Consider the following 24,520-nt stretch of genomic DNA (forward strand, 5'->3'; position numbering starts at 1 on the left):
AACCCAAAAATCTATTGATCGACTCCAGACTGTCCAGAACTCAGCTGCCAGGCTTTTAACCAGAACAAAGAAATATGACCACATTACTCCTATTTTAGCTTCATTACACTGGCTCCCAGTGTGTTTTAGAATTGACTTTAAAATTCTATTGATTACTTTTAAAGCTCTTCATGGCCTCTCGCCTTGTTATATTTCTGACCTTTTAGTCCCATACACACCAGCACGTACCTTGAGATCCTCGGGCAGAGGCCTGTTGTCTGTTCCAGAGTCTCGACTGAAAACTAAAGGGGACAGAGCGTTTGCTGTCAGGGCCCCGAGGCTCTGGAACAGCCTGCCCGAGGAAATCAGGTCGGCTGAGTCAGTGAACTCTTTTAAGTGCCTTCTTAAAACATACTTTTATAGGAGAGCCTTTCCCGATCTTATTTGATTTGATTTTATCCTTTTTATTTTATTCTATTTTACTTATTTTATGTTTATCTTAAACATGTATTTTAGTCTTTTCAATGTTTTCTTGCTTTTATCTTGTATTGTTTTTGTATTATCATCTTTTGGGTATTACTGTCTTTACACTTGTTAAAGCACTTTGTAACTTGTTTTTGAAAAGTGCTCTACAAATAAAGATTATTATATTATTATTAATTAGTGGATTAAAGGCAGAGTTCACATTTTTCACGTCTGTCTTAAAAGAATACTGGCATGACCATGTTTTTGTTCACTGTAATCATCTTCTAGTCCACACTGGCCACATGATGCCTCCATTCAGCAATCTCAATGTAATTGATGGGGGAGAAAATGCACAGCACTCATTCTTTGTAAAGTCGACATACCAAGGCATTAAGATGTAATTCCAAGGTTTTCTCCAACTGTTGCAACAAGTTTAACTTTTGCAATTTTCTTGTATTTAGACAAAGTCCAGGCAGAGATAGACAGAGTGATCGGACAGACCCGCCAGCCCACTATGGCAGACAGACCCAACCTGCCCTACACTGATGCTGTTATCCACGAGATCCAGAGGATTGGAAACATTGTTCCTCTCAATGGATTCAGAATGGCCGCCAAGGACACGACACTGGGTGGTTACTTTATACCCAAGGTGCATTTGGTACACAGTCTTCAGAGGATAATCATTTGAAAGATTGTGAGGAATGAAAAAGTGTTGTTGCAGCATTGCTTGGTGTCAAACCTATGGATCCTGTTTTTTAGGGTACGTCCTTGGTGCCCATTCTGACCTCTGTGCTGTTCGACAAGACTGAATGGGAAACTCCAGACACCTTCAACCCTGGACACTTCCTAGATGCTGAAGGAAGGTTTGTGAAGAGAGAGGCTCTCCTGGCTTTCTCTGCAGGTAAACCAAAATCACCTTAATCTTATACATAACCAGAGCCAGAATATAAGTTTTGTCCTAAGCTTGGGTGTTTGTCGACTCTTCAGGGAAACGTGTGTGTCTTGGACAAGGCCTCGCCAAGATGGAGCTTTTCCTGTTTTTGGTGGGTTTACTGCAGAAATTCTCTTTCTTTGTTCCTGATGGAGTTGAGTTGAGTACAGAAGGAATAACTGGAGGCACACGTGTACCATACCCCTTCAAGGTGTGCGCCAAGGCTCGCTGACTTAAGCAACAAATATATATATATATATAACACATGTAACAGACAAGACTAAGCAAAACACTAAGCTGTATAATTACATTGTCAACCTTATCCTCTCTGCCTGTACATTTAATTCTGTGTGATAGATATTTTACATAAAATGTTCTTGTATTAATGTCAATGTTTATAAAACTGTTTCCTTTTGTCCTTAGTTATTAATGACAAAATGTATAAAGATTTCATAAATGTACATTTAAAGTTTTCTTTAATTTCAGTTATGCCACATGTAAACCGTTAGTTAATAAAAAACTGATAACATTTGCAAACCACTGCGACACATTTTTTAATGCTGCATAAAGTGGTCATAAAATGTGATCTGATCTTCATCTATGTCACAACAATAGACAAACACAGTAAACTTAGTCTAATACCACACAAATAATCAAGCTTATGTTTTTATTGAACACACCATGTAAACATTCACAGTACAGAGTGGGAAAAGTATGTGAATCCCTAGACTAATGACCTTTCCAAATGCTAATTGGAGTCAGGAGTCAGCCAACCTGGAGTCCAATCAATGAGACGAAACTGGAGGTGTTGGTTAGAGCTGGCTTGCCCTAATATGAACCATGCCTCAAACAAACGATACAATACGTAAAACACTAAACAAGAATGGATCTCATGGGAGGACACCACAGAAGAAACCCTGCTGTCCAGAGAAAAACATTGCTGCACGTCTGAAGTTTACAAGAGCACACCTGGATGTTCCACAGCACTACTGGCAAAATATTCTGTGGACAGATGAAACCAAAGTTGAGTTGTTTGGAAAAAACACACAACCCTATCTTTGGAGGATAAAAGGCAACATCAAAACCTCATCCCAGCTGTGAGGTATGGTGGAATCATGGTTTAGGGCTGCTTTGCTGCCTCAGGGCCTGGAAAGGTTGACATCATTGACAGAAAAATTTATTCCAAAGTTTATCAAGAAGTTTTGCAGGAGAATGTAAGGCCACCTGTCTGAAGCTCAACATAAGATGGGTGATGCAACAGGACAACAACCCAAAGCACAGAAGTAAATCAACAAAAGAATGGTTACAACAGAAGAAAATATGCCTTGTGGAGCCAGTCAGTACCTCACCTCAAGAGAGCGATTCACACCAGACATCCAAAGACTATTGCTGAACTGAAACAGTTTTGTAAAGAGGAATGGACCAAAATTTCCCCTGAACATTGTTCAGGTCTGATCTGCAACTACAGGAAATGTTTGGTTGAGGTTATTGCTACCATAGGAGGGTCAACCAGTTATTAAATCCAAGGGTTTACATCCATCCTGCACTCTGACTGTGTACATGGTGTGTTAAAAAAAAACCATGAAAACATGTAATTGTTTGTGTGCTATTCAGCAGACTGTTTGTCCACTGTTGTGACTTAGATGAAGATCAGTTCACATTTTATGACCAAATTTTGCAGAAATCCAGGTAATTCTTTCTTTTGAGGAAATTGTATCTTGCTGGTGACGGATTGATGAATGAACATTCAAGGAGAGGAGAGGAACAACAAGAAAGGAAAACACCAAAACAATCTCACAGCTCTGACCTACACCCTAGTAAATGTGGACAGACTAACATAAGGAATATAGAAGGAAAGGTTAAGGATAAAAAACACAATACACATACCTATAAGATAACAATAATAGTAATAATATTATTAAAATAACATACATAAAAGATTAAATGTAACAGGACACAATTTTCTGCCATAACACAAGGCTCTGCGCTAACTGTTTTTTCAAGGAGCACATGTAATTTAGGAGCACAGTGAAAAATGTTCAAGTAACAGAGTTTAACAAACTATTCATTATATACATATTTACACTATGTGTGTGCTCCTTCTCTTTTTGTTCAACTATGCTGTGAAATCATTGGACTATGGAAGTGAAGACCCTTGAAGCTGTTCACACGGCTTTGGTTTAAAAAGTTTGTTTGCTGTAATTGGTGCTTGTGTAGTTTTTGAACCAGGGACAGATTCATTGTATCCCCAAAGAGCACCACATGACAAAGTTGATAATAACCCCCACTCACGAAAAGAAAACATCAGGGAAAAGGCTTGACCACAACCTAAATCAGATACAGTGGCTACTGGATTCCTGACATGAGCCGAGCAGTTGCTTTGGTGTGGTATGTCGTAGTCTTCCAGAGTGCCAAAACATGAGTGATCTACCAGTGGAACGCATAGAACCCTCCCCACCATTCACGTATGGATTGCTTTGATCCACCGGCGCCTTCATCAACAGCCTGCGATGCTTAATTGATGTTCGAGGTGCAGTCCGATCTGGAGTCAGATCCAGTGCAATGAAGGCACTATACTTTGTTGGTGCTAAGAATTCAAGGACGCACCTCACTCCAGTCATGCAGGTGGCATGTGGGAGATAAAGACAGTCAGGAGCGTTCTGAACTCCAGTCTATCACTTTCCCATGGCAGACTCAACAACGCTTCACTAAGGACTCTATTATTAAAATAGGCCTGAATAATTCAAATCGAAATTGCAATTTGAAAGAATGTGATTAGCTAATCGTGAAGATGTCGATTAAAATGTAGGTTAATTAAACAGTCATGCAGTTACAAATTCATTCCGTTGTCTCATAAAATGAGTAATAAAATACAAAGCATTCTCATAGAGAATAATCATTAAATAAATCTTTCACAAACAAAATAGCTTACAAACCATCCCTTTGCAGGCTAGAAGATGTTAAGCTTGCAGATAATTAGCTTACTTGACCTTCAGATGGACGATGCTATCACGTTATCACGTGAAACTCTGCTAATATATTAGCTGTACTTAGCCTATCCACCAATATAAAACCATACACATAACCTTGCATACCTCATTGGCCGCGTTAACTCAAGGGGAGTAAAAAAGGAACCGTCCAGCTTGATCTTCTTTACTTAAGAAATCTCTAAACAGCAACGGAGCTACAGCCATCATCCTCCGTCAGATCAGTCAGGCGTTCTCCCCATAGATATCCATAATAAAGGCCTTTATTATGGATATCTATGGTTCTCCCTCTAATGCTAATAGAGTGCCACTAATAATGACCCGACCCCAATGTGACACAAGAATATTAGTTCCGCTATAACATACGTTACATGTTTCTATTCAACTTACCAAATAAAAATGTGTTTTTTTAAACAGAAATTATTCTTACATTTATTGACATTATGTACTGAACTTACTGTATAACCAGCTGATGACCGCTACAGTGGGATAATGGCTGTGCCGCCGTTTTGTCCGGCGTAAACACTAAATATTAATAAATAACATAACAATTGGTCTGCTGCACTTCAGGAACCAACAGAAACAGAATGTTGGCAATCTGCCTCTGTTGCTGTTTACATTTACCAACCAGCAGCTTCTTATGCGTGTTACAGCCAGATGTAACAGTAAATTCTGTGGATGATACAGATTAACTGTCACACAAGGATGACAACGGAATGAGGTTGTATCCCAGTTTGGAGTGCAGTTGGCAGGGTAGTGATGCCATACAGTAGGGGTAACACTAGAGGCTCTGTCAAAAATCAAATCGCCATTTTGTGTGACTTCTTTTTCTACGTTCAACTTCCTGTTCACATGTGGTCAAGGTCACTCTAATCTGAGGTGAGCACAATTTTATTGCTTCAAAAGTATGTTAAGCTTACCTTGAGATTTAGCCAACATTAGCACACATGTCAGTTTGGGGCAAGTCGTCATATGCGATTACGTGCCCCAATACAAATAAACACAGAACATGCTCAAAAAACTGAAATTTTGTAGTCAACTCTGACAGTAGTATTGAATTATACTGTAAATAGAATATTATACTCTAGTTTACAGCAGCAGCCATATGCCTGGACAAGACTGAATTCATGACAGAGTGTATACGGTCTTATACTGTAGGCATGTAGTGTGTTAGATACAAACACACAGATTACATAATCTAGTTATAAATTTAGTTAGGCAACAAGACTAGACAAATAAGCTTATAATTTGAAATTGCAAGGAGGAATGTGTTTTTGAAGGAAGAAAATCAACAGAAGACAGAATGACAGTACACCATCTGACATAATGTTAAAGGCAGTCAGGCGGGTGAAGTTGAAGAACAAATCAGAAGTACAGCTAAGGATTTTGATGTAAACTGCTGGCATCTCTTTTGGCCTCATCTATGTGGAGCCATTTTCATGCAGCACCTCAGGCCAGGCAATTTATGTGTGTCTAACTGACTCATGTCTGATTAGTCAGATACATACAGTATGTCATACAAAAACACATTGTTGCATTTAAGCAAGTTATCTGCACCATTACATTCAATTACCATAGATCTATTTGCACTCCAGAGAACGTTTGATTTTAAAGTTCAAAGAAAGACGTTGTCCCACTTAATGTGTTCTCTGCCAACATTTTTGAATTAAGTTGTTTTCCAAATTCTGGATTGTTTGCTTTTATTTAGTTCTGGTTACAATTTTAAATCAGATTTCACAATTAAGTGTTCTATTTGATAATCCAGTGTGACAACCCGATGGGGCAAATTGTCGCACAGTCTACAACTCCATAATGAGATAAGATGTAATGAATACGCAACTTCCTTCTTTCAGAATTGAATTAGATAAACAAAAGCAAGACAAGTGATAAAATGCCATAGTGAAGTGGATAGCTACACACCGCATGCTGATTAGTATTGGGTCGATCTTAGGAACGTTCTTAAAATCGCCAATTGTAGTCTGAGCCCCGCAGGGGTGCTCTATGGATAGTAACCATGGCAACAGATTGTGTGAGTTAAACATCTGTAGCCTATTTAACTTAAAATTGTAGACTACATAACTTTACCAGATAATCTAGTTTTTCGGGGATGCTCTGCCATGCGAATTTCCTCCTGTTTGTGTCCTATTTAGTAAACAGTAATGGATTCTGGAAACTCTCAAACAGCGAGGATCAGTCTCTTCCAATGATTTGTGCTCTGCGTCATGTACAAAAAGTTCATGACAATTCAACTTCGGCAGCTGTATGATTGAGGTGACCACTTCACCAATGGGGACACCTGCTACTGAACATAGTGTTTTTAAGCTGCTCCCTGATAAAAGAAAAGTGTTTCTGCTGATACTTGTTGAGCAAAACAAAACAAAACAAAACACAAGAAAGCAGATTTACACAGCCTATGTTAACCTGTTGCTCAGAAGGTACTTGGCTGTGGAAAATAGCTTTGGTTTTATATTTGATTACATTAATGCTTAAGTTGAGATTTACAAGAAATTTTATTGCTACTGTGTAAAGAGAATAAAGCACCTTAAGTGTTTGCAAACCACATGTTATTTCTATGGAGCCCCCCTAGGCCCACTTAAGTCATAAAATAAATTCTAATTAGGACTGAAAGTAGGCTAGGTTCTTATGGTCAGTCCAGACTAAAAAGGTAGCCTATTCTGCTCTAACCAGTGACACCACTCCTCTATGGCTACTTTCACAGCCAAAAGTTCCTCGTTACAAGTGTTGCAGTTCCTCTTGGCAGGGCTGAGATGGCAGGGGATATACATCTATAAAACACAAAAAGTGGTGTTGTTTCTGATCAGGGTCTAAATGCTGAGACAACACTGCCCCCACCCCACTGTCTGATGCATCAACCTCCATGATGAATTGCATGTTAGGGTCTGGATGAATTAAGATGATAAAAGATAAAAGACGAGACATAAACTACTAAGGACAAGGAACGAGAGAAACAGGCAAATACATATGAAACAATGGCAAAAACTCAAACTCACAGGGAAAAAAATACAACTCATAACAGACAGGGGGTGAATGTGTTAGATGGGGTGCACAACACTCACTTTCGAGAGGCAGTGCCAGTGAATCACGGGACTAGACCGCGAACCAGTCGGTGATTCATTCAGTGAAGGAAGCAGTTGCTGCTTCGGACGTCACATGTCACGTGATTTTTTTCGCACCAAAGCAAGCTTTGAAACAGTGGTTCAATAGGATTGTAGTCCAGGGGTTTGAAGCGTGTATCGAAGCTTCAGTGTCGCACTGCCATCACTACTACACACTGTACATCTATTGATTCTGATATTAACAGAATCCTCTCTTTGTGCATAGTATGACTTTCTTTTTATTACTTTCTTCTCTAATTCTCATTTTGCTCTTTAGATGGAATGCCTCCGGTGAAAATGACCTTGGCTTTCACTCAGTAAGCACCAGCCGTCACTTATTCAGGAAATAATAATAATAAGGAATAATCATGTAATTCAATACATTTCTTTATTTTCATTCAACCTCTGCTCTCTGTTCATGGTGCTGAAATATGCTACAATAGATACAATGAAAGGCGTTTTCACTGCTCTTTCTCAAGCATTACATGCTAATATTAGTCACTGAGAATGTGAGCAAAGCTATATGCCTGTTAAAACAGTTTTCAATAGTAGGTCCGTGACATTGTGTCACATTACCATTCCTTGGCTTATGCTGAAACAACATACATGTCAAAAAAGTCAAGAAAGTAAATTCACTCAAGAATTTTTTAATGACAAGTTCCATTTATTGTTTCATGTGTCATTGTCATGATCATATGACAGATTAATTAGTATTTAACACATCCTGAAGTTTCAAAGTTTTTCTATTTAGAAGAATATACAGTTTAACAATCAGGAGTCACTGTCCGGATGATTAAAATGCGGTCACAGGGTTGGTGGACCTGTCTTTTACAATAAGTTGAAGCCGGGACAAGTTACACACACAACTTCAAATGCAATTTTCTTGTTTTGTCTTCCCAAATTTTATTAATTTTATGGAAATAGCCTAAAGTAAATTAAAGTTATTGTTCCACTGATGAAACTGGTGGTGAATGTACAAACAAAATAAAAATAAACTGGTCTTTGAGTGAAAAAACAGAAACCCAGTAGCTACTACTCCTGCATACACGTGGCAATGATGCAGCAATTAGAACAAATACAACAGAAATGCAGCCCAAATTACTCTAACATATAGATATAAGATATAGATTATACATTACTTTTTGAAATTTGTCATGAAAGGTTAGATTCCTACAGAATGTAGGAATCCAGTGATCCCTCATTGATAACAGCAATCCATTCCTCATGACGCTCAGGGTTTTTGGGGATATTGTAAAATGTTAATCAAATTCAAATTAGCTTTATTGGCATGAATGTATAGCAACAATATTGCCAAAGCTATTTCAATAAGTAATAAGTAGTAAGTAAATAAGAGCTGTTTCTCAATACCGAGTTCGCCAAGTTCAGACTTATGTACTTTAAAGTTCGGACTTGGCAAGTTCGGCTTGGAAGTACAAACTCCCAGGAATGGGAGCACGTAGTCCGTCATTCAGCAATTGGAACTGCAGTGGACTTGATTACGGCTGGACCCGTTAGCGGGTGAGACCTCACATCCCCGAAAACATCGTAGCAAATTTTTAAATCACACTCACATTCATACACTCAGAAACTCTGGTGTGGGCAAGAAGAGCCTGGAGCCATCCATCCAGCAGGAGTGCCAATATCTCACTGAAGCTTTTGCCCTTCAGCAAGGCAACAAACAAATATTATTTTTCAACAAACAACCACTAATCAACTAATGCTTCATAGTTACAGGGCAGTATGCTTTTTCACCATGACACAGTCTATTTTTATGTTTTTTACATGTTCCCATTCCCTTCAACTTCGCTCCAACTTGGAGCACTGAACGATGCACTTTAGACTTTAGTTTGTTTTAGTTTGGCAGTGGCTGACACTGTAAATGCATCTGATAGACCAGCCTGTTAATCATAATTATAATCAATATGTCACAGTACTCTTCTTCTGCCTGTGGCTCATCACACAGTTCATGTTTTGACTTTGTGTTCTTTTATTTTTTACAAAGTTTATGTGTGTTTTCTCTACATTTCCTCTTTCTTTTACAGGCAAGCCTTTTGATGCCCAATCACTGATTACCAGTGCTGTGTTGAGGGAAGTTTGTGGATACAGGTGAGCCTCCTTTGTAAACAAGATGCAACTCGTAGTAATGCTTTTTTAAATTAATATCCAGCCAGACCACATAAGTCAATGATGTTTTTTAGTAACTTTTTTTTAAAACAGTTCAAAAACAACATAATCAACATGGAATTAAATGAAACTAACATAAAAGGCATTAAATTAGATAAAAATGTGTAACAGTAGGCCTACTCAAGGTATCAAGGTAGTTTATTTATCATTACCACACAGTGGTACAACAAAATGAAAGTTTGTGGTCTCTTCAAGCTACACACGAATATAATAACATATAAAATAAATAAAGTCAAATAAAATCAATATATACCATTATTTACATAAACGTATACACCCAGGAAACAATTCTGCAGGTCATTTTTTAAATTTGCATCTGCAAGATACTGAAGTAAAAGTATCAATACAACAATATTAAAATATTATATTCACAGCAGACATTTTGACTTGCCATAGTAGGAAAAGCACAGGTGTTGCTAATAACATTAACAGTGGCTCTGTTCTATTGAAGTGTCTCACTAAGCCACGAGAGTGAGCCAGTAGACCATACTAGGAATACCAGGATGTGACAACACTGAAGAAAATGACACTTTGCTACAATGTAAAGTAGTGAGTGTACAGCTTGTATAACAGTGTAAATTTGATATTCACTCTGATACACAACTTAATGGACTTTGTAGAGATCAGGATCAAAGAACACAGAGAAAGCCTTGACCCGCCCTCACTGAGACACTACATCGACTGCTTCCTCACAGAGATGGGAGAGGCGAGTGTTTCTATGTGTCTGCATTGTGTTTGTTTTCTTTGTTGTTGTTTGTTTGCTCTCTAATTGAAGCATTTTGTGTTTGATTGATAGAAGGAGGACAAAGATTCTGGTTTTGATTTAAAAAATTTGTCTGTTTGCACTCTGGTCCTGTTTGGTGCTGGAACTGAAACTACTACCACAACTTTACACTGGGGACTGCTATTCATGATGTACTACCCTGACATACAAGGTGTGTGTGTGTGTGTGTGTGTGTAATATCTGTGCTGCCTCATGCCGTTTGTTTTATAAGCATCTTGCCATGACCTTAAAGGATCAGGGGTCCCTCACAGGTCAGTCCTGTGTTGGGAAAGGAAGTGTGTGGGATGTATTGCATTTTCCCCTCAGTGATCTACATAGTACACAGACTCATATTGTTTCCTGTTCTCACTGTGTGCAGAGAGAGTCCAGGCTGAGATAGAATCTGTCGTTGGTTCATCCAGACTGCCCTCTGTGACTGACAGAGAAAACATGCCCTATACTGATGCAGTCATCCATGAAATCCAGAGAATGGGCAACATTGTCCCCCTTAATCTGGTCCACATGACAAACAAGGACACCATGCTTGACAAGTACACAATCCCAAAGGTACATGATGCACATTTGAGAAAGAATTGCTTTTTGTGAGCATTTTACTTATTGTTTGGATTTTCTGGCAGCATAGCTTTTGAATGCAGTGCTTCTCTGCTGCCAACTCAACAATCATGGTCAAAAATCAACAGTGGAACATATCAACAAAGCTCTTTCAACCAGTCCCTTGTGTAGATAACTTCAATAAAAAGTAAACCAAGTTTGTTTCTATACTGCATTGATTTGAACTGAATAATAGATAACCAATAACTACCCGTATGGTACAAAGTTTTTTTGAAAATAAATGTTATACTGAGAAAAATAACCAGAAAATATAGAAAATAGATTAATTTATAATAACATAGTATATAGGTTAAAGCCACTGTTGCACTTTGGCGCTGCAGGTTAAAACTTACCAGACATTTAATAAGTAGTATTTAGTAGCTCTTCTGGAGAATTTGATCATTTCACATGATCCTAATCAGCCCAGTTGATAGGCAACTTTTTTTGGAGCATTTTAAGATTTGAGATTCAAAGTTCTTGACCTTGGAAACAGCAAATGACAGACTGATCAGTTATATGATCGTTGTATTATTTTTATATCATATTTTCAATTATTAAGATTAGTTCGTCAGCTGCTGTTTCACAGGTTGAGAATTAACCTTGTACCTCAACCTTGTCATTTGTTTATTTTTTTCCAGAAACACAAAAAAACACTTTGATTAACTGTTTTAATTAATGGCAGAACTGAACTCAGTTCTACATGATGAGTCGCTGTGGGAAACTCCACACACCTTCAACCCTCAACATTTTCTGGATCAGGACGGCAAATTTTTCAGCTGGTTAGTCAGTAGTTACGAGCCTCTAAAACTCAGTTATATGATGTTTAAACCAATTGTAATTAACTGATTACCATAGTTGGGAGGGGATCAGGCTCCATGTCGTACTGTATTCTGTGGTTGTTTCAGACTCTGAGCTGCAGCGATATTATATGATCAAAGTTAATCTCTTAAAAATTGTGTGAATATAACTCATCGTTTGCTCTTTGTGTTCTCAGGTAAGCGTGTGGGGGTGGTGATGGAGCAGTGGATAAGACACATACCTTTGGTGTGAGAGACTGGGGTTCAATTCCCCACTGTGACCCATCCACCAATGTGTCCCTGAGCAAGACACTTAACCCCTAGTTGCTACAGAGGCGTGCAACCTCTGGCATATAGCAATTTTAAGTGGCTTTTGACAAAAGCGTCAGCTTAATGAAATGGTATGTAAGCATGTGTGTCTTAGGGAGCAGCTGGCCAGGATGGAGTTATTCCTCTTCTTTACCTCCCTTCTTCAGAGGTTTTCTTTCTCGGCATGCGCTGGAGAGCAACCAAGTCTGGAGTACAATTTGGGAGCCACTGGCTGTCCGTGTCTGTGCCGTACAACAATAAACCACCAACTGAACCATCTCTGTTTCACAACACAATTTCACAATTCCGCTACATTTATTTCACTAGCAAGGACCATAGATAGTAGATATGATTAAATTATATATTGATGATCAAAACAGAAAGATGTACGAGGTTTGCAGTTGCTGAACAGACATAAGGAAATCTGCCATCGGAATGATCGTAAAGTCCTGCTGTCATTGTTTGCCATGTTAATAACATGAGTGTACTCTGTAAGCATTTTCTGAATTAAACTTTGGCTGAGGTGTTGATGACAGTGATTGAAAATGCACACAGCTGCACCTTTTCTGTATGACATAAACCACTTTCACCAGTACAAAGTTATACATTGCAAGAGATTGGACCGGATTCACAGTTTCACTGTGATGTGTTGACAGACCGTTTCATTGTGAAATAAAAACACAGGACTGTTTTACAGCACTGCATAGTATAATGGTAAAAATTACAAAATTAGAAATGTCGACATGGGAAAGCCAAGTGGACGGCCTGTGGCCTCTGACTGACTAAGAGTTCCAGATGAGAACATGTAAGTCAACATCAGGACTGACATATACCAAGAGACGCATGACCCTCCAGCAGAAGGTCATTCTTCAGTGAATGGAGTCAATCTGTGAGGGGGAGAAGCCCCGGAAAAGGCAAGCTCACAAAGGCAAAGGCAATATATACAATAACAATAATAAAGGCAATCTGAATGTGAGGATGTGAAAGTTTGTCGTCACTCACACACAAAACCCACAACTTGTGGTTGAACTTACCTTTAGGTCCATCTCAGCAGTTGCATGTGTGGAGCATATTAGGCAGCCAGGAGAAAGGTGGGCTGCGGATGGTGACAGTTTTGTGGAAGGTAATGTGTCAAAGCTATTCATTATCTACCGATTTTGTAATCCAAATACCAGAAATGATTTATTATGATACAGTCCTTCACGTTCTTAGCTGAGAGTTGGATGGAAACTCTGCTACCACTTAAATGTATGCATGATAAAGAATAACTTTCTCTGGACTGTGCCCAACCAAGAAGTAGTAACATAATCCCTGTGAAACCATAACTTGTGGTTTTCACACTTTGGTTTGTTTAGGGATTTACCATAGGAGACAAAGGAGATGTTAAAGGTTATTTTACAATTATTTTTTATTGGAAAATTAATAATTTATTAAAACTGGGCTGTTTATGCAGTAGAAAGACACAAATAGGCTACTTTTCAAACTGGTGCTACATGACCGCAGAAAACAAAGAAAAGGGGCTGTGGGATTCCCCTTTGCTCAAAAGGTATAAACCTAACAACCAGAATATTGCCTTTCAAGGTCACTTCCAATTCAAAACTTCGCTAACTCTACAAACAATCAGAGCTCGCCCTTGCCTGTGTAGACCTAACGCTATCACTTCAAAAAAATTTTAAATCAATTTACCCTAGAACAAAATCTATTAGTTAGATCGTTGAGTATCCACTTCCCATTTGCTGCACATTTTCTCTTATGCATCCTCACTGGAGTAAGATCAAATTTATGAATAGATTTTCAATTACTGCCTTTAATTTTGTTATTAGTGAATGAAAAATGTATTCACAACAATTTAGAGGTTTGGTTGAAAAGGCGAGAACATGGTCTTCTAGGACTGATCTAGGACAAAAGCAGGCGTTTCTGTAGCTATTTAAAAACAGTGTCACAAGCACCTTTGGACAGACACTAAATGACTACTGCTGATCACATCACTTATCTGTCTTGTAATATTAGTATGATGTGGACCAGAACAGGGTTAAATCAAGTGTAAACAAGCATTATAAAATCACAGGTGTTTCATGTGAGGAAGAAGAAAATCCTGAAAAGCACAGACCTTCCTTCTTGCTGCTGGTTTAATTCTCTTCAATAATGCGGCATTATTATTTTTTGCCAAGTTTTGACATCAAGGAGGCATTCCTGTTTATTTTTATTTTCCTCCTTCCTCAAAAACAGGAATCCTCCAAATTATCCTCCAGGACCGGTGGCTCTTCCCCTTGTGGGGAGTAGTTTTTAAGTGTGAATTTAATTGAGACATTCTAATACACTATTAATTCACTTAATTTAATGTAATTTATGTGTAACTTTGTCAAAGAACTAAGAAAATGGAAGCTATTTAAATTAGTTTTTTATTAATTCACCTCAAATTGCTCATGTTTATATAAAATGTGATGGAAAAAACTGACACCTGGTGGTCAAATTGTAAATATAAATGTTGATCTTGATGTATAGGTCACAGCTAGCTGACATCTATGGAAATGTGTTCAGCATCCGCTTTGGCCTGGGCAAAAGAACCTTGGAGCAGAGTATCTGTGAGGAGGTCCGACACCTGCAGGAGGAGATAGAGAAGGAGAGAGGTGGTGCACGAAATATGCTCATAATCATCAGCTCTTCAGCTGTATAGCATTGTCTAAATAGTGGACTTCTCTTGTTCTTCAACTTGACTCCCAGATTTGTGACCACATAGCTAATATCTCGGGTTAGCCAACCCAGATCAACAGGACCCGCAGCAGCTGAGTCATTCGGAGTAAGTAACATGAGCTCAGTTTTACGCTCATTTAAATACAAAAAATTAGCCATCCATGCTTTCACTTCATTCAGACACTCTAAAAGTTTTCGACTGACTTAGCGGCACATAAATTTGACAGTCATCAGCAGCATCATAAAAGATGGAACGATACATTGTATCTTCTGAGGATTGACCCAAGAGGCAGTAAGTATATTGAAAAAAGTAACGCCCCAATGAGAGACCCTTGAGGAACTCCGCACAACAGAGGAGCCGGAGATGACACAGCATCATTAACCTGAACTGAGAAACTCCTGTCTTCCAAATATCACGTAATCCAGGCTAAGGCCAACTCCTTAATGCCCTCACAATTTTCAAGCCGAGACAATAAAATTTGGTGGTCGACCATATCGAACACAGCCGTAAGGTCCAATAGCAGCAGAGCAACAGTATCACCAGAGTCTAAAGCCAAAAAAATGTCATTGAGAACCCTCAGCAGAGCTGTCTCAGTGCTGTGGGCTGACTTAAACCCAGACTGAAAAATTTCAGTTATACAATTGTCATTTAAAAATGTGCTCAGCTGCAAATAAACAACTTTCTCCACAATTTTGGAAAGCAAAGGGAGCTTAGAAATAGGCCGATAATTTGAGAGCTCAAGTCGGTCCAGACCAGGTTTCTTTAACAAGGGTTGAACAACTGCATGTTTAAAACTCAAAGGCACTGCTCCAGTAATTAGACTGACATTAACAATATCAAGTATGCAGGGCGTCACTATAGAAACAACCTCTTTAAAAAGACGAGGGGGAATGACATCATTGGGGGACCCAGTGATCTTCACTTGACCAATAATTTGTTCAGGCAAAGTAACAGGCTCAAACTGATTCAAAACAGTAGAACAAATTACAGAAATTCCATGGTCATTCAAAGGTGGACCAATAAGGGTCCTAATGCTCTCCACCTTATGGATAAAAAAATGAAGGAACTCCTCACACATTTTTGTTGGATTCTCCAACCACTGGAGTTGTGGGACATTAAGAATAGTTTTGAGGGTATTAAAAAGAACTCGAGGGTTGTGACCATTGGAAGAAATAATTTTAGAAAAGTACTTAATCTTTTCAGCTTTTACAATTTTTTGATAAGAACACCATCTCTCTCTAAGTAACTGAAATGACACTTTAGAGTTTATCCCTCTTCCACATTCTTTCCGCCCTTCTACACTCGCATCTGACAGCACAAGTGACATCGTTCAGCCAGGGATCAGTTCTCGGTTTAGACAATCTGGTTTTTATGGGGGCTACAGTGTCCAATTTCAAATACAACAGGCATATGATCAGAAAAAAAAAAACATCACAGACTTCAAGATTAGAAACAGTTAAACCATGAGTTAAAACCAGATTAAGAGTGTGCCCACGTTCCTGCGTGGGGCCAGATACACACTGTACAAGATCAAAACACTCAACGACATTTAGAAAGGCTCTTGCCATTGGCTTTTCAGGACAGCACACATGGATGTTCCCTTATAATAAGGAGGCTGTCATACCTCGGCACAAACTCGGCCAAAAATTGGGAAAAGTCAGTGATGAAATCCTTGTTGTACTTGGGTGGCCTATGTACGAGTACACACAGCACTAGAGATACACCGCTCAGTTCAAACAGGTTAACTTCAAAAGTGGTGAAAGATACAATGAGTTCAAGCTGTTTACACTTAAAGTTTGATTTATAGACTGTTGCCAGTCCTCCTCCACGACCTGACGTCCTTGGAGAATTAAAATACAAACAGTCAAGCGGTAAAAGTTCACAAAAAGCACTCGACTCGCCCACCGGAATCCACGTTTCTGTTACACAAAGAAAATCCAGATCACGCGACAAAGAAGTCCTTCATGATGAAAGTTTTGTTTGCTAGCGATCTAGAATTCGCCAGGGCAAACCTAGCTGGATCCGGGGCTTTTGCAGCCAGTGTAGTCCGAGCAAGCGGTCAGAGATTTTGCTGATTCACCCCACGCCAGCGGAGGTGAGGAGCCTGAACATGATAAGCAGAGAACCCCACATCCAAGCCAGCCACTGGAACCAAACAGGAGCCGATCGGGTCCGCAGAACGCCACGACGCGAGGCGACGAAAACCCAAACGGGTTCCAGGCAAAGTCATGGTGGGAGACGGCTTTTATTGCCAAGTAGTTTTTACACATACGAGGAATTTGTTTTGGAGATAAGTTGCTACACATAGACAAACAAAGACAAACATACAGTTGACATAAATAAATGTAGAAATATATAAATCTGGGATAGATTGAGAAAATATAAAATATAGAACAATAACGATCAACAATTAACAACAAACAACAAATATGTGCAATGTACCGGGTATGTGCAATGATGTGAAATGAAATAATATTTACATGTGCAAATATTTACAGTATTTGAAAAGGGACGGGGGGGGGTCAGTGAGGGACCTGGGCCTTGTTAATGAGGCTAGCTGCAGGAGGGTAGAAGTTGTTGTGGCGAGAGGTTTTGCTCCTGATGGGCCGCAGCCTCCTGCCAGAGGGAAGTGACTGAAACAGTTTGTGACTGGGATGGGAGGGATCAGCTGCAATCTTTCCTGCACGCCTTAGAGTCCAGGAGGTGTACAGGTCCTGAAGAGATGGAAGATTGTGGTCAATCACCTTCTCTGCAGAGTAAATGATATGCTGCAGCCTGCCTTTGTCCCTGGCGTTGGCAGCAGCGTACCAGATGGTGATAGAGGAAGTGAGGATGGGTATGGGCTGATTTATGGCAGTGTAGAAGTGCACCAACATTGTCTTTGGCAGGCTGAGCTGAGCGGAGGAGTCTCGGGGTCTGGTGTCAGATTGTTTCTTGAAGCAGCAGTAGAACTGGTTCAGCTCATTTCCCAGGCGAGAGTCATTGATGGAGTGGGGGGCTTTGGGTTTGTAATTTGTCATCTGTCTGAACCCCCTCCAGACAGTAGTGGCGTCATTTGCAGAGAACTGGTATTGAAGCTTCTCTGAGTACGGTCGTTTAGACAACCACAAAGTTGTCATACTCCTATAAAAAAAAATCTTCTAACAGAGCGCTAATTACATTCAAAACTTAAAGTTAGTTAACTTAAGACACCATCTCATCAAACACTGGTTTGGGTTCTGTTAAGAAAGTGAGAGGATGGTGATTCATGTGGACCACTAAAGGCCTAGACGTACATGTACACCTCAAAATGCTGTAGCATCCAAATCAATGCAAGTGCTTCCTTCTCTACTGGTGAGTATTTCAAATGGTAGAAGTTACAGCTTCACTGGTCCACTGCTTAGATGTCCTCACCATAGATTTACAGAGTTATTTAGTTATTTATGTCTGTATGCAGCAATCAGGAGGACCACGACGTGGTCAGAGTGTCCCTGAGGAGCGCGGGGGGGCGGCGTGATAGGCACTGCTTACTGTAATGTAGCAGTGATCCAAAATGTTCTCTTCTCTGGTTGGACACTTTATAAACTGTCTGTATTTCATGGCTGAGGTTTCCTTTGTTAAAGTCACCAAGAACAATGACTAAGGAGTCTGGGTGTTAGGGTTTGCAGTGTGTGAGCTAGTTGAGGACCCAAACGCAGGACACCAGAGTTGAAAAAAAAATCAAGCACACTTACAAACAGCGGCTGAGTCCAAAAGTATAATCCAAAGAAAGCAAGACAAAACAATAATCCACAAGCTGGCCAGGCTCACTGAAACACAAGGCAGAGACAAACACAGTTTACAGAGCATCCACAAGCTATGAGCAACAAACCACAATGATCCAACACAGACTGAACAGAACACAGGCATTAAGTAGTGAGGCAAACGAGTGGGGCGGGAATAAAACAGGTGGACCACATCAAGGAGAACAGAACAGGAAGCAAAGCTAGGCAAGAACACCAGGACCAGAACATTATAAAACAGGAAGTAAAGTGCACGGGAACACACCAGGACAGATATGCCAAAGTAAAACACAAAATATGGAAAGACTGCAAATCAGGGCATGGACTGAGACCGGACCAAACAGGAGACAGGACTACACGAAAACATGGAGACATAGGACTAAGGACTCGAACAGGTAAAAAACATGCAGATAAACATAAGAATAAACTAAGCTACAAAACCCTAAATAAGACAAGATCAAATAATGACACAGACCAGGAATAACACCAACATGAACTAAAGCACAGAACTAAGAACTAAGGCACTGGACTAAGAACTGAGGCAAGGAACTAAAATGCAGGACTAAGACCTAAGATAAGAGACAAGACATAAATAACTAGGGACAAGGAACGAGAGAAACAGAGATAAATAGAAAGACACATGAAACAATGGCAAAAACCAGAACACACAGGGAAAAAATACAACTCAAACATAACCCAAAACTAAACTCACAACACCGGGAATGTCCACTCTACCCACAGTATCTGGTCGGCCAGCATGCTCTGTGTGTCATGCATGTTGGCCTGCGGTGGAATGTAAACACCAAGCAGAAAGTAGCTAGCAAACCCGCGGGGAGAGTAAAAGGCTTTACAGTGGATCAGTAAATATTCCAGATTGTGAGAACAGTGCTGCTGAATCACTGTCACGGCTAGCCAGCTGCAGCATGGAGTCCGGTATTGATCCACGCAGCTACGTCTCTGGGAAGCACAGAACAGAAGATGAATAAAAGTCTCTGTTTTTCTCCACCAGCAGCTGAAGTTCGTCCAATTTGTTGTACAGTGAGCGAACGTTGGAGAGACATATTGCCAGTAGCTGTGTGTGAGTCCACACTGTTGGAAACACATACGAGCAACCCGGCTCGCTTCCCTCTTTGTGAGAAGAGAGGCTCTCCTGGCTTTCTCTGCAGGTAAACCAAAATCCCCTCAGTCTTGTACATAACCTGAACCAGAATGTAAGTTTTATCCTGAGCTTGTGTGTTTGTTGACTATTCAGGGAAACGTGTGTGTCTCGAAGAAGGCCTCGCCAAGATGGAGCTGTTCATGTTTTTGGTTGCTTTACTGCAGAAGTTCACTTTCTTTGTTCCTGATAGAGTTGAGTTGAATACAGAAGAAGTTACTGGAGACACACGTGTACCACACCAGTTCAAGGTGTGCGCCAAGGCCTGCTGAATTAAGCAATACTTCTCTAAACCATTTTTCATTGAGTTATTAATGACAAAATGTATAAAGATTTCAGGAACGTACATTATTGAAACTTTTCTTTACAGTAATTTAAGTTATGCCGCTGTAACAAGTTGGCTCCTGCTTGTAAGACAGGGGAAGCTCAAACATATGCTTATTGGTTTTATTTTACCAAACTACACGTAAACAAACTTTAAGGGAAACCTGGAAATAAGTAATATCAGAAGTTTCATGAGTGTATGGATAAATGCAAAATGTAGTGAGTATAAAAGGAAAATCTACATAGAATGTAGATGCCTGGGTTGTTAAAGAACTTTGGCCAACATTAGGATTGTATTTTCTAGCTGTTTTAAACCTTTTGCTCTCCAGGAGTTTTTCCGGCTTGCTTCAAATCTGCAGTGGTTATACCATTATTGAAGAAACCAAATCTGGATATAAACTCGTTGGAAAATTATAGACCTGTAATTTGGCCTTCTGATCTAAAGTCTTTGAGAAAGTGGTCTCAAATCAGCTTTTAAAATATCTGTCATCTAATAATCTTTTTGAGCCGCTGCAGTCTGCTTTTCGAGCAAAACATTCTACTGAAACGGCACTCACAAAGGTGGTAAATGATCTGTTACTGGCTGCTGACTCAGACTTAACATCTGTCCTTTTTATGTCGAATCTTAGCGCGGCTTTTGATACTGTGCACCACTGTATTCTTTTGGACAGAAGTGGTTGAGATCTTACCTTTCAGAAAGATCTCAATGTGTGTTTTATAATAACATATTTTCCGACCCTTCACCACTTTAGAACGGCGTTCCACAGGGTTCAGTCCTTGGTCTGCTGTTGTTTTTGTTATACTTAGCACCATTGGGATTACTTTTCATTGCTATGCTGATGATTTACAAATACATATGCCAGTTGTTGCAGGAAATGCATCTGATTCGATAACGTTATTGACTTGCTTGGCTGCCTTGAGGAGCTGGTTGTCAGCAAATTTCTTGCTACTCAACTCAGCAAAAACAGCAGAGATGATAGCTATTGGACCAGCTAGATTAGGTCATTTGTATGACAATTTTACTCTATCCATTGATGATTCGGTCATTCATTACAAGAATGGTGTGAGAAACCCGGGTTCAATCCCCTGTGACCCATCCACCATTGTGTCCCTGAGCAAGACACTTAACCCCTAGTTGCTTCTGAGGCATGCGACCTCTGACATTTATAGCAATTGTAAGTCGATTTGGATAAAAAGCGTCAGGTAAATGACTTAATGTAAATGTAAAGTGGTGAGAAAAGTAGCCTTCTTTCAGGATCGCAAAGATTAGATCAATATTGGCACTTAAAGATATCTGACTGGATCATCTAAATACATGCATATAATTGGCCTCACTGGATGAGTGTTCAAAGGATGAGTTGGTTAAAATAGCTGACTATTACAAGGTTGATGTTGGCAATAACAGGATTGTCGTGTACCAACAGTGTGGATTTGTGCATTTTATATTAAATAATTTGGAGACTCAAATTCCTCCTTTTCTCTCCCAGAGAGAAAGAGGAGGGGGTTGAGATATCAACTTTCTACAGACAGCCGAAGCAACCTCAAGGAAGGGGGTTGAAAGGCTTCTCTCCCTAAGTGCTTTTTCTGGGAAGCCTGTTCGTAAAACTGGCCACCTTTGGCAGCAGCCATGATAACGCTTGGGGCTTGACTGTTAAACTGACAAAAGGAACATTGACCAGCGATTAGCGTTTTCCTGAACAGCCTATCAAAACTCTTGTTAAAGAAAGAGCAGGAAACCCTAAACTGCCCCCCACACACGTAACCGTGGCAACTGACCTTCCTCTTTGTTTAATCATATCTCATCAAAGGGGATACTCCTTTCACGCCTAGGTGAGAAGCTCCAGGACACCCAGAGACACACCTGAACGCCTTTGTGCAAACAAAGACCGATGTGCAAGTGTGATAAGCTAGGAATGCGAAAGGGGGACACAACTCCTGCCTTCTTGAGCTAAAACAATGTTTCATTATAATCTGTTGTTCTCTTTAAATAATAATCCTTGCTAAGTTAGTAGTGGCGCTGCCTCTTATTTGAGTAGTTATGTTACCATGTTGTTGCTATCTGTTGTTGATATTGTTGCTGAAAAGAATCTAAATAAGTTAATTTTGCAGAGTTTTAATTTTCAGCAAGGTTAATGACATTCCTTCATTTTATGTGTAACCAATGCTCATTCACAATACTTTCTGACACCTCCTTTAGAAACGATGATAAAGAAATGTCATCCTATACTCGATTAATTGCCAGCTTGAATTTAAGGTTAAATAACTAAATTTCCCAGTTCCTGAGCAAAGATTGTCTTAGGGTTAATCTAAACTATCGTCATGTAACCTGATCTCCCCCAAGTGGACAAAATAAGTATTAAATGCCATCGTCTGAAATGCCATTAATGTATAAATGTCACTCCGTATTTATCTTGTCAATAATCTAATGCCATTCGTGTATCTTGCTTATATTCTCTAAGAACGTTGCTAACCTTGTAAGGTCTAACTACTGACAATTGTTCTTCCTGTTTATCAAATGCTTAAACTTAGAACGGTACAACCGTTTGACAACTAAGGTTTGATTGTGGGAAGATATTTGATTACAATACGCGCCAATAGATTTTTTTTGATTAACTTTAATAAACTAGAGAAACCGGAAACAATCCAGCTCCGGAACCAAAGGACTGCCCTCTGGCCTCTCTTGCACTCCTCTCTTCGCTTCGCTTCGTTAAGTTACACTAGTTTAATTCAAGAACGACCAAGTTTTAAGCTTTATTCCGTCGAGCTAACTTCCACTGACCCCTGCTCGGACCCAGGCACGTTGCCCGCCAGCAGTAACAAAGGACGACTAACACCTCTGACCCGAGACAGGGTTGGGAAGGTCCCACTGCGAGTTTCTCCATTAAAGCCGACAAGATATTTTAAAATTAAAATTCATAATTTGGTATTAATTCTCATAAATTTATTACTTCAATGTAGTTATGCTACAAGATCAAGCAGACAGTAAGAGCAAATTTGAAATTTAATTAAATTAAAGATGAAAGTGCTGGGCACTGCAGAGGGTGTTTTGTTTTCTGCGGGCATTGAAGCCTCGCCTCCTCAGTTAATGTCTCCTAGATCTGGTTTGACTTTTGAGCATCAAAAAACAGTTGCTATTGTTGCGCATGAAGTTAGAGACTGAGAAGGAAGTTGCAGTGGAGAAGATGCATCAGGGCACTGAGTTGGTGAAAGTGCTGTTTAGTAGAAAAGATGAGATATGAAACTGAACAGGCAAAGCTTGACTTGTAAAAGCAAAAATTTACGTTGATTAGAGAGGGGAAAGTTGATTTTCTGTTTACGGATAATCCATCTGTGTCCTTCAGTACCAGGCAGTCTGACATGAGTGATTTAAGGCTAGTTCCCAGATTTTTTTGTTTGCATGTTTAGCTAAGGCGCGGGGGTGGTCTGATGTCACTCGAACATTAATGTTGCAATGTGTGTTGACCGGCAGGGACCAGGAGGCTTATTCTTCTTTGAGTAACAGTGATGGGTTGAAAAATGCTGTGGTAAAATCTGCTGTCCTCAAGGCGTATGAACTGGTGCCTGAAGCATAACGCCAACAGTTTAGGGGCTGGAAAAGAGGTGATCAGTCACATTTGGAGTTTGCTTGTGATTTGTCCACTCAATTTGATCATTGATGTGAGGCAGCTGAGGTTGATTCTCATGAGGCTCTGCGGGATCTGATGATTTTGGAGAAGTTTAAAAACTCTGTCCTAGTTCATGGGTTGGACACAGAGAAAACAACATAGAAAATACTGAATTTGTAGTTATTGTCATAAATGAGGCCATTGGTGAAGAGACTGTTATGTTTTCAAGTCCAGGACCAAGCAGGCTGGAGCTAATGGTATCCCGAAGACGGCAATGTTTGTTGTGCCAGTTACTGACCAGGTGATGGAGACTTTGGGTGGTGAGTTGAAACCACACACGTCTAGCCCAGAGCTGCAGTCATACTTGTCATTTACACTCACCTAAAGGATTATTAGGAACACCTGTTCAATTTCTCATTAATGCAATTATCTAATCAACCAATCACATGGCATTTGTGAAGCCACAACACGCACAACCTTGAGGCGGATGGGCTACAACAGCAGAAGACCCCACCGGGTACCACTCATCTCCACTACAAATAGGAAAAAGAGGCTACAATTTGCAAGAGCTCACCAAAATTGGACAGTTGAAGACTGGAAAAATGTTGCCTGGTCTGATGAGTCTCGATTTCTGTTGAGACATTCAGATGGTAGAGTCAGAATTTGGCGTAAACAGAATGAGAACATGGATCCATCATGCCTTGTTACCACTGTGCAGGCTGGTGGTGGTGGTGTAATGGTGTGGGGGATGTTTTCTTGGCACACTTTAGGCCCCTTAGTGCCAATTGGGCATCGTTTAAATGCCACGGCCTACCTGAGCATTGTTTCTGACCATG

General features: G+C 39.9%; 3 protein-coding genes across 3 annotated transcripts in view; all 3 read left to right on the forward strand.

Annotated features, from left to right (window-relative positions):
- The window catches only part of LOC123970590 (cytochrome P450 2J6-like), a 4,759-nt gene extending 3,039 nt beyond the window's left edge, over positions 1-1,720 (forward strand). The window contains exons 7-9 of the mRNA XM_046048712.1: positions 906-1,093; positions 1,204-1,345; positions 1,432-1,720. Coding sequence (XP_045904668.1) covers positions 906-1,093; positions 1,204-1,345; positions 1,432-1,607 — 506 coding nt within the window. The 3' untranslated portion in view covers positions 1,608-1,720. The remainder of the gene's footprint in view (positions 1-905; positions 1,094-1,203; positions 1,346-1,431) is intronic.
- Positions 1,721-7,760: 6,040 nt separating this feature from the next.
- LOC123971298 (cytochrome P450 2J4-like) lies at positions 7,761-12,551 on the forward strand. The gene is made up of 11 exons (XM_046050015.1): positions 7,761-7,795; positions 9,028-9,149; positions 9,521-9,584; positions 10,236-10,374; positions 10,465-10,597; positions 10,805-10,992; positions 11,234-11,255; positions 11,720-11,820; positions 12,032-12,037; positions 12,218-12,381; positions 12,524-12,551. The coding sequence occupies exons 1-11, from the start codon at positions 7,761-7,763 to the stop codon at positions 12,549-12,551; spliced, it is 1,002 nt and encodes a 333-aa protein (XP_045905971.1).
- A 4,280-nt stretch (positions 12,552-16,831) lies between these two features.
- The window catches only part of LOC123971299, a 27,065-nt gene continuing 19,376 nt past the window's right edge, over positions 16,832-24,520 (forward strand). The window contains exon 1 of the mRNA XM_046050016.1: positions 16,832-17,069. Coding sequence (XP_045905972.1) covers positions 16,949-17,069 — 121 coding nt within the window. The 5' untranslated portion in view covers positions 16,832-16,948. The remainder of the gene's footprint in view (positions 17,070-24,520) is intronic.

Source organism: Micropterus dolomieu, linkage group LG05 (assembly GCF_021292245.1).
Source record: "Micropterus dolomieu isolate WLL.071019.BEF.003 ecotype Adirondacks linkage group LG05, ASM2129224v1, whole genome shotgun sequence".
Lineage (NCBI taxonomy): Eukaryota > Metazoa > Chordata > Actinopteri > Centrarchiformes > Centrarchidae > Micropterus > Micropterus dolomieu.